This window comes from Crotalus tigris, unplaced genomic scaffold, assembly GCF_016545835.1.
Source record: "Crotalus tigris isolate CLP2741 ecotype Arizona unplaced genomic scaffold, ASM1654583v1 scf7180000019245.846064, whole genome shotgun sequence".
NCBI classification, from domain to species: Eukaryota; Metazoa; Chordata; class Lepidosauria; order Squamata; family Viperidae; genus Crotalus; species Crotalus tigris.
Window position 1 is genome coordinate 433,089 of NW_024097453.1, and position 10,828 is coordinate 443,916.

Sequence of the window (10,828 nt, forward strand, 5' to 3'; positions counted from 1 at the left end):
TCAGTCTTTGTTTATTGTTACTCTCGGTAGGAGATTAAAAGACTGTCATTTTTACAATTCAATTTGCTCTGAGGTATTTGCAAGCTGCCTTGAATTTGGTTTTACTACGGTAGCAGTATTAAGAAACTTTATTTTTCAGCTCCCTATAAGTATCTCCAAAACTATTCCAGATGCTTGAAACAAGATAGCAGCTTTGACAGTAAAAAGCAATTTTTCTAATACCTCAAGCACTTTATTAATTCATGTTTCAGGAATCATAGTCCACTTCATCAAATTAGTAAATATTAAGGGCCATTTTGACTAACTTCCATCACACAAAGACAGAATTAAGATGGCTGATACGTACCATTTAGTATTTCTTGGCAAGGCAGTTGGCATTAACAAGCCATGTTTAGAACTACAAGACCTATGGCTCACTTCATGCAACTCAGTACTTTCCTACATTACAGTATTGCTGAAGTCACTTGCTTCTTTATCAAGTAAGCATCACAATTAAAAGTATTTTTCAGTAACTTTATTTGCACATTATAGATTCCCACTAGACCAGGTAAGTAAATACCTGTTTATTTTTCCAACTTATTAACTGGGGTTAATAACAACCATCATGGTTAAAAATCTTTTAGCAACAACTAAATCTAAACTAATTGATATTCTATAGAAATACCTAAGATTTATGATTTGGTTTTAATTTAATAAACTTAGAATGTACATTTTTCTGTAAACAAATTATAGAACTATTATATGACATAAAGGGTTGACAAAGCAGAAATACAGTAATTCAAGTAATATAGCCCCTCTTCCCAGGAAACTCAGGACACAAGTAATGAAACGCCAGTTTTTTGAAATTATACAACATTCTAAGGCATGTATTTTTAGGTAAGTGAAGGGAGGACAGTCTTATACCAAGTATATCCATTAAGTACAATTGGAGATTTCAATTTTAGCATATTAGTTTGGGAACTGGATGGACTCATCTAAACAATGCTTATTTCAACTGGTAGCTGAAGCAACACAGCTACAAGTACTGAAGATTAGTTTTAAACATTAGAACAAGGCACAGCATGGACAGTACCTATGTCAGATGTGGCATGCAAGTCACAACGCTTAGCTTTACACATTAAACCGAAACCATAAAAGTCATATGGCTTAATGCGATTTCTTTGGCAGTGATTGGTCTTGGAACAGTTTTGCTAGGGTTTTAATCTATATGTGCTAGCATAGTGCATGCACATTAGTACTCAGTAGATCAGCAGTTTCCGTGAAATGGGGACCAAATAGTTAAACAATATAAATACATAGCTTACTCTCTAAAGTACTTTTCAAGAAATTGACCTAACTAATCATACACATTTTCAGCAACTTAAAAACGGTTCAGACATACTGCCTTAAACAATCCATTCATTTAACTCCTTTACCAGATTTAAAGTTCTGTACAAAGACAAACAATGCTGTTGTTTCTCTTTTACAACTTTTTGTTCTTAACTACAAGAGATTGACATCAAAGCTTTATAATTCAAGTTTTTTATAATTTCATTTAATTAGCAATGCTGATGTCCAAATCTGTTTTAAATTTCATAGTATAATTGAATACTCAAATGCATTAAAAATTACAGATTAGCAACAATATCAAGAATCCCATTAAAATCCAACATATCTAAAACAATCAAGAACCGCTACAGACAATAGCTTCTCTGAAGCCATGTAACACTTAAATAAGATTAAGACTTCAATGTAGAATTTTGGTTAGAAAGCTTGATGGGCTCCATCTTCAAGATTAAAGAAAGGCAAAATTGTATTTCACAGATGAAGTCCACTGGAAATCCACTAACAGTGAACAACATAGCTTTTTGAAAGTTCTAATATGTAATCCTTTACACTGTTTTTTGTTGACCTTTTTTTCCAATGAGAGATTTATGAATATGTGGAATTACACCTGAAAGAAAAAAAGGAAAAGATTTTTTTATCAAGTGACAGCACAGAATCATTAGGTTAAAGCATCACCAACTAGAGATGCCACAAAATAGTAAAATCAGCACATACCTCCACCAGCAATTGTTGCTTTGATTAATGAATCCAGTTCTTCATCACCTCTTATTGCAAGCTGCAAATGACGAGGAGTAATTCTCTTTACCTTCAAATCTTTAGATGCATTCCCTGCCAGCTCAAGAACCTATAGAGATAAAAACAAGATAAACTGTTAATTGCAAAGCATCCATGTAAAATGCCAAACAACTATGTCTTCATTGAGGATTCAATGACCTACAGAGAGGTTAAGGAAGCAGGTTCCCACAAATGATGTTTGACAATCCATCCTCCTGGAACATATCAGAAATGCTGGAAAGGAATTTGGAGAATGGCACATTCCCCCTGAGCTATGTAATGCCATAAGGCAATCGGACTACAGCACAGCATTATAAGAATGTGAGAACATCCTATCCAACAGTGATTTTCAGGTAGCGCATACCGCATTGAAAAATATGTTTGGAGTGTTTTGTTCTATGTGCACACACACACACCACGGCTGCTTTGCTTTGGACAACAATGATTTGGGGTAATGAAGAATGGAAAAAGCCAATGTTAGTGACTGCAGAAAGAAACAAGTTCAGGAACAGATGGATCAGAAAAATATGCTGCCGTGGGAATGGTTGAGGACAGTAGAGCTGCCATCTTTTTTTAAAAGAAATCTAAAGCTTTGAATAACATCTAAGGTTTTGGTTCTGCAGACTGTGGCTGATCTTGAACAATTTGGCAGAAATCCAAAGTGTAAGATTCTAGATTTGAAGTAAACATTTCATTTCACGCACACCATATAGTTAAGTTATTTTGCGCTGGCCAAAAGTGAGTGTTAGCCAACATCATAATTATATACAAGATCATAATCTAGAGTGCTTGCTCTGTCTATCTCTATTTCAATTTGTTTGTAAATTGGTAGCCAAATTACTTCTGCTTAAGTTTTTAATAGCCAACATCAACAGTTTATGCTCAATTATTGCTCCATACTTTGGAAGGCCACATACTATATTGTGTTTTTCAGTCCCCTTCTGCATTTCAATTTGGATGTTTTTTCCCCAACTGATTTTCTTCCTTTATAACTCAAGATATATCAGCTATGCTAAGAGAAAAATGCTTAGGGACTTTTGAAACAATATTTGTTTTTATTTGCATCCATTTGTTTGTATGCTACTCTAGGATAACTATAGCCTGACTTTTGGAACAGAAAAAGAAATCTAATAAATACAGCTATTGGAAAGATAAAATACAATTACATCCTGTAAGTCCTATAATGTAAAATGCTTTTACCCTAACCAAGCTCTCACCTCAGCTGTGAGGTACTCTAAGATAGCAGCACTATACACAGCAGCTGTAGCACCCACACGTCCATGACTTGTTGTCCTTGATTTCAGGTGCCGGTGAATACGACCAACAGGAAACTGCACACAAAGAAAAGAATTCCACACCTAAATATTTGTTTCAAATATATGTTTTGTTTTAAAAAAAAAATACGAACTAGTCAAACTCTTAAAAGATTTAAGAAATATTGAAATATTTAATATTCCTTTCCAGAAAACGCAAAATGTATCGACTTTGTAAAAGACCTGCCTACCCACCTGTAAACCGGCTCTTTGTGAACGAGATACCGTCTTGGTTTTCGTCTTTCCGGAGTCCTTCCCAGCTTTTCCTCCAGCCTAAAGCCATTTTGGGGAGGGGGCGGGGGGAGGAAAGGAAATCACTTACACGTAAAATGTTAGTCCCTACTGACACCATATATTCTTTCCCCCTCCGCCCCTACAGAGGGGAGTAAAGGAATTCTTTCCAGCACTAATCAACGTTGCAAAGGCGCAAAAAAACGAATCGCGGCTGTTCCGCAGAATTTAAATGTAGAGCCGCGGAAGCGCGGAGACATGCGCGTTGAGCAGAATCACGTTCCCCACCCTCTGCTGAAATATTCGCCGCGCACGCGCTTACCACCATTCCTAGACAGTATGAGCGCATGCGCCTCAAGAACTATATAACGCTCGACCACCGCAGTAGTGTGTGGGTAAGACCGCGCCCGTTTTAGCTCCTCTACCCTAGTTTTTCAAACCTGAATTCTGTGGGGAGTATGATATGTACACTCCCACAACGGCTGTCTCGTTTCTGAAGGCGCCTTGAGGGAGAAGAATCCGCGAGCTCAGCCGGGTGCCCCCGCCCCGCGCTTCCCAATTCTTCCTTTTAGCCATATGGCTACCTTACCATTTTAAATGAGGTCTGCCCACCCGCGGGAGGAGAAACGAAGAGAATCGTTTAGGCCAACCAAAGATGACTACTCGATATTTTGATTGTTGCTGCTATTTTGCGACGGCGCCAGTTCAAAACTGCACCCTCTCCCGCCTTCTACCAGCCCTTTATACCCGTCTGTAACGTCTCAACATCCGGGAATCCTGCTCGCAAGCCCAGCCAATCGTCACAAAGGGGCGATTCGTCCTGCGCTCCCCATCGACCAATAGGAAGTGAAACAAAAAAAAAAAACCACGGACTGTTAACTGTTCGGAGAAACTCGTGCGGAATCGCTACTTTTAAGCGCCGCCTCTTTTCCAGTCACTCGCTGATAGATCTCTCATGTAGAGTGGATGAGCAGCGTGGCAAGGCGACTTGGTTTTACCCGGGCCTCGAATAACGGAATTCGGGGGAAGGAGTCAACTAATCCAGCCGCTTGCTCAAGCAGGAGACCATTCCGGACAAATGTGTCCGTATTTGAAAACCTCCGGTGATGGGACACCCACAACTTCTGGAGGGAAACCATTCACTGTCAGGAAATTTCTCCTTAGTACTAGTTGGATCTCTCCTTGATAAGATTACATCCGGTACTTCTTGTCCTATCTTTTAAGGTTAATTGCAGTGTGGGAAGCATTCCTCCTTAGTTTTTAATATATAAATTATAACGTGTTTTAAAAACAAAACAATGCAAGTCTACAGAAAAACCATCCTTACTAACAAGGTGCTCCACTACCAAAGCAAAAACCCAACCTCCCATAAGAGAAACTGTGTAAGGACTTTATTTAAACGAGCCCAAACTCACTGCAGCAACCCAGAATAGCAGAAAAAGGAAATGGAGCATCTATACAAAACATTCCAATAAAATGGGTCCCACACAACTTCATCAAAAAGTCCTTGACTGCTCAACAGCACAACCAACACATGCGCTAAAAAGAATTACACTGCCCTACATCAAGAATATTTCAGAAACCGCAAATAAGACTACTACAACCACATGGAATCAGTGTAGCATATAAGCCAACTTAAAGCCCTTCAAAACATCCTAAGTAAACCCAAAGACCCAGCAATCCCAGAAGAAAAAACAGGACTCATCTAGAACTGCAACAACCACTATTTAGGATAGTGGTTCTCAACCTGTGGGTCGGGACCCCATTTGGGGTCAAACAACCATTTCACGGGGGTCGCCAAACAACACAGTCCGCCATTTCCCCCCCCCTTTTCCTTAGCTGTGCTACTCCCTTTTATTCTATTGGCTTTTGAAAGCCAATAGAATAGACTCTCTTGAATAGAGTCTAATTCTATTGGCTTTCAAAAGCCAATAGGAATTGTCCAGGCTGTCTCTGCCCTGCTGAGCCCGCCAAAAGTCCCATTCTGCAAACGGTGCTGCACCAGTTGAGTAGTCCTCGACTTACGACCGGTTGAGTAGTCCTCGACTTACGACCGGTTGGGGGGGTCGCGGCATTAAAAAGGTTGAGAACCACTGATTTAGGAGAAACTGGTAGAAGACAGGCAGAATGCATCTATGAACACCAACTGGCAGTCAAAAGCATGAAGAAAATTCTTTAATTCCAAAACATATAGACAAATTTAACCATAGTTTCAATTGGGAAAATGTGACAATCCTAGACCAGGCCAAATCCAAAAATGCTAGCAAATTTCTAGAAGCCCAGGACTCTTAACAAATCAATCAACAGACACATAGACATTAACAACATATATACATTATTCAAAAGATAATCAACCAGCCTAAAAGAAAAAAAGACTCCAGCACCTCCCCACCAGTAATCAGCACTCAGATCAGCATAGATTAACTCCAAAGTCATCTTCAGAAGAACAATCAAGTAAGCAAGAAACTGCAACAGAATTAGTAAACAGCCCAACCAAAGAATCCCTAAGATTGCCCTTCCCCACCCAGACAGGCAAGACACCAGAATATAAACCAACAGCAAACAGCACTCCTTACTAGCACTGATGATGTTACCTAGTTAGGGTAATGAAAGGTCTGCAAGGAAACAAACAAGTTCAGAGAACACAAAGGAACCTCCCCCCTCAAAACATAAATTGGATACTTTTACTCCCTTTCTTTTCTCTCATTGTAAAACTCCATCATTGAAGAAGACACAATTTTAAATATTTCTGCTGGGGATGTAAAAACTGAATTTTGTGAACATAAAATTGCATTTGTAAAATAACAAAACCTAAGAAGTTCACACTTTAAAAAAGCAAAATTGAAAAAAGAAAATCACACTGAAAATACACCCAGTCCTTTTAAAATACATTTTTCAACCTTCAAGTTTTTAATTAATGCTGTAAACATTGAGTCCTTTAAAATTTGCATGACCTACACACGGGTGTCAGACTCACCACGTCTCACGACGTATTGCGACTCTGCATTGCCTGCAATGGGGTGGGTCGGCTTCGGTATGATGAAACTGGCCAGCGGGCCAGCAGTTTGACACCCCCTGCCCTACAAGATTTAAAATTAAATTGGGTTGGGTCATTTATGAATCCTGGGTCCTGGGAAACCCATCATATATGCTTACAAAATAGTGGTGAACAACAGGGAGAGATATGGGTATGCTAGTCCAGGTTTCAGCTTTTTTCCTCAGAAGATAAATACATCAGGAACTGAGTTTGTGTGACATACACTAGCCAGTAGCCATTTTGTATGTTTGCACAAATCCAATCCATGTGCATTAATTAGTTGCTGTAGGTTAATTGCTGCACGCTCAATGTGGTGCAGTAAAAACAGATTGGAGGTGATTAATTTAGAGCCTCTCTTAAAAATATATTGGGCATTCAAATAACTAATCATAGTCATTAACTTTAGCCTTTCTTTTGAAAAGGAACCTTTATTATACTTGTTATTTGTTAGTTCCATCCTTCAGGAATTCATCATAATATATATTGCACTCCCTGTTTCCATTTTTTGCCACAAGAACAAAAGTGAAATACCTTTAGCTGAAAGAGTGTGACTGAACCACAGTCATCCAGTGTGTTTCCATGACAAATGATAGACATGAACCTGGGGATCTCCCTACAACACTGTTTCTTAGCACTGCTTTGTGTAAGGAAGGTTATGCCTCAACTGTAGATTAATATACTTTGTGTATAGAAAGATTCAGGCACAGCATGTGGCATTTTCAGATAGAATCCAAAATGTCTCCCGAACAGCTGTAGCCAGTCAGAGCTTATCTATTTAACAGTCTATTTTATTCTGTCTAATGTGCACTGGACCTCATTTCTCATTCTAGCCAGTTATACTCTCAATATAGTTTGAAGGCACTTGATTGAGAAGATTGGTCTTTGAATATGGCAATTTCCCACCATCTCTCTAAACTTCTGATAAAAGCAAATAAATCTAAATAATAAGCACAGCTAAGTGTATAAGGAAATATATCACTGTCTTCTCAACAGGGGCAGCATCTGGCTGACTTTCGCTGGGCCTGGAATCTAAGCAGAGTCAGACATGGCAGGAGACCACTAGAAAATATCAAGGCTGTAAGATATCCCAAAGTAGAACAATGACAAGCCATCTTTTCTTTGGTACCAAGAAAAGTACAAGTATGTTCAGTTATAATCCAGTAAATTGGGAAGGAAGGTGCTAATGTGAGAAAAAGAAACCAACTAGCTCATGGGTCAGGGTGGTTAAGATAATAAACTGAGGTAGTAAGTGTTGAGTCCGTGGCGGGAAGCAGACACGAGAAGCAGTTGAAGTTCTCAGTTTTCTTTATTCTGCGTTCAGCTTACAAGTAGATGGCTTCAGCAGCTCCCAAAACCTCCCAACTTCTTATATAGACATTTCCCGGGTAAATGCGATACTTTTCCCGCGCCAGCACCCGCGCATGCGCACGGCGCTGGCGACAGCCTGTCTGGTCCCGGGCAGCTTTGCACCTGCCCGGGACTGCCTGCAAACGCCCGAGCCGTTTGCAAGGCTCGGGACATAACACCCCTTTCCCCCGGGCTAAAACTACTACCAACATATAATCATTTATTTTATGCAGTGTTCTGCTTCTCAGTGCTCCTATCGTTACCTGGCTTTTGTTTAGCCAGCAATGTTATGTAATCCTCTAAGTATTTAGGAGACTTCTTTGCTCTCTGTGACCTTCTCAGCTCTGGGTTACTAGCATGAGTTCCCTGACTGGAGGGAGATGTGAGCCTGTTCTCCTTATTTTGCCTTGGTGCCTTCCAAGGACTGTGCCCCGCTGCCTGGCCTGCTTGCTCGCCCACCGGGCTCGTCAGGCCAGGGCTTCTGTCACTTTGTGACCTGGTTGACCTGCCTAGCTGTAGACCCTCGGGCCCCTTGAAGTGATAGCCACTGCTGGGCGTCTCTGTTGAACCTCCTAGGTCCGTCCAAGACCTGTCAGGAGGCTGTCCATTCCCTGAACCCCGTTCTGTGTCCGGGCTTGTGTGGGTTTCTGTACTTTCCCAAAACTCAGTTACTCCCTGATTTGGGCTAGAGGTGTTGTAGTCGGGACTTGGTTCCTCGACCACCTCCCTGTATGTTTGACCCCCTGTAGGATTTGGGGTAAGGTCAGGCCAACCTTGGGAATTGTGTGCCAGCTCTCTTGCGGGGAATGATTTGTTGGGATGCCCCCGGGTATCCTCCGTGACTGGAGTGCTGTGTGATGTGTGTGGAAAGTGAGTATGCCCCCGGGGTGACTCCCTGGCTGGAGTAGGCGTGGATGCCTGGTAATTAGGTAGGCTCATAGAATTCTTGTTCGGAGCTCTCGCGGAACCCTGGGATGGGCCGTTTGTAGCTCCATCAGTGGAGATGGGCAGCAGCTCGTGCCCTTCCCTTTGCTCCAAAGGGTCCCCCTCCCCCCCTGGAAAAGACCCAGGAGTCTCATCTGAAAAGTCCCGCCTAGGGCGGAGTTGGTCGATGTGCCGATGCAGGACACGACCGTTGTCCAGGGCTACCTCGTAGGAGAGAGGACCTGTGACCCTGGAAATAGAAGCGGGGACCCAGGTATGACCAGGCCCGTAATTGCGAGCCCAAACCGGGGCACCCACAAGTAGTTGTCTAGGTGCCCTAGGATGTGAGGTAGATGAAGGCAGTCTGTCCGGATGCAACCGGTCAAGTGTAGTAGTAAGTTGACGCCCCCAACGAAGTTCAGCTGGGCTTCTCTCTGTAGAAGTGGACGGTGTGGTGCGATAAGAAAGGAGAAAGTCAGCCAACCTGTGATGCCAGTCCCCGTAGGTGAGTCTTTTCAATGCGTCCTTTGTGATGCGCACCATACGTTCAGCCATACCGTTGGTGGACGGGTGGAAGGGTGCAGACGTGGCATGACGAATCATGTTTGCCTGTAAGAAAGCTTGGAATTCGGAGGAAGTGAATTGAGGGCCGTTGTTGGACACAATGACATCTGGCAGCCCGTGTGCAGCAAAAATCCCCCTCAGTACCTGAATAGTCTTTGCAGTGGTGGTGGATGAGACAGGTACAACCTCAAGCCATTTCGAATGGCTGTCAACAAGGACCAAGAAGAACTGGCCCTGAAAGGGTCCAGCGTAGTCAATGTGCACCCTAGACCATGGGGACTGTGTTTCCTCCCATCTATGCACGGGAGCTTGGGGCATCTCTGGGCGAGATCGTTGGCACAGGTGGCATGCATGCACCTTAGCCTCAATATCTTTATCTAAACCAGGCCACCACAAGTGGCTGCGCGCAAGAGCCTTCATACGAACAATGCCAGGATGACCCTCGTGGAGGGATTCTAAGACCCTAGTCCTCATTGAGGTGGGAATGACAACTCTGTTTCCCCAAAGCAGACAACCCTGAGAAAGGGACAGCTCGTTCCTTTTGGACCAGAAACTCTGAAACTCAGGACTAGGGCAGTGCTCAGGCCAACCAGACAAAACCCAGGAACGGACACGTGAAAGTGTGTGATCTGTACCTGATTCAGCGGCAACATCCCTGGCACTAAGAGGGAGCTCGGGCAAGGCTTGGATTGATAGAATGTTGACAGCTGGCGCAGGGTCAGCTTCTACTACTGGCAGAGGCAATCTACTGAGGCCATCAGCATGGCCCATTTCTTTTCCAGGCTTGTGGAGTAAGGAAAAATCATATGCAGACAAAAAAATAGACCACCTAAGCATTCTAGGGGAAATGATTTGGGGAGTCTGCTTACGTGTGGTAAACAGTCCCAGCAGAGGCTTATGGTCAGTGAAGACCGTGAAGTGCCTGCCATATAGAAAGTCATGGAATTTTTTAATTCCAGCAACAACAGCCAGAGCCTCCCTGTCTATCTGAGCGTAGTTGCGCTCAGCAGAAGACAATGTTCTGGAGTAATATGCAACAGGAACCTGAGTTCCATCAGACCTGAGGTGGCTCAGGACAGCTCCAACCCCGTAAGGGGACGCATCACAAGCGATGCACACAGGAAGGGACTCGTTGAAATGTGCAAGTACACTGTTAGAAGTGAGCAAAGCCTTGACTTTGTTAAAACAACCCTCATGCGTTTGTGACCACTGCCACACTGCTTGCTTGTCTAGTAGCCTGTGAAGAGGCTCAGCTACACTAGCTTTTTGTGGAAGAAAAGAATTGTAGAAATTCAGGAGGCCCAGGAAGGCC

The 10,828-nt window shown here is 42.6% G+C and overlaps 1 protein-coding gene across 1 annotated transcript; it reads right to left on the reverse strand.

Annotated features, from left to right (window-relative positions):
• Window positions 1-499: 499 nt before the first annotated feature.
• Window positions 500-4,387, reverse strand: LOC120316091 (histone H2A.Z). Its single transcript, XM_039361291.1, has 5 exons — window positions 4,234-4,387; window positions 3,609-3,686; window positions 3,318-3,431; window positions 2,041-2,170; window positions 500-1,933 (listed from the first exon to the last, which is right to left on the reverse strand). Exons 1-5 carry the CDS (start codon window positions 4,234-4,236, stop codon window positions 1,872-1,874), a joined length of 387 nt encoding a protein of 128 aa, XP_039217225.1. The 5' UTR covers window positions 4,237-4,387; the 3' UTR covers window positions 500-1,871.
• Between the last annotated feature and the right edge of the window lie 6,441 nt (window positions 4,388-10,828).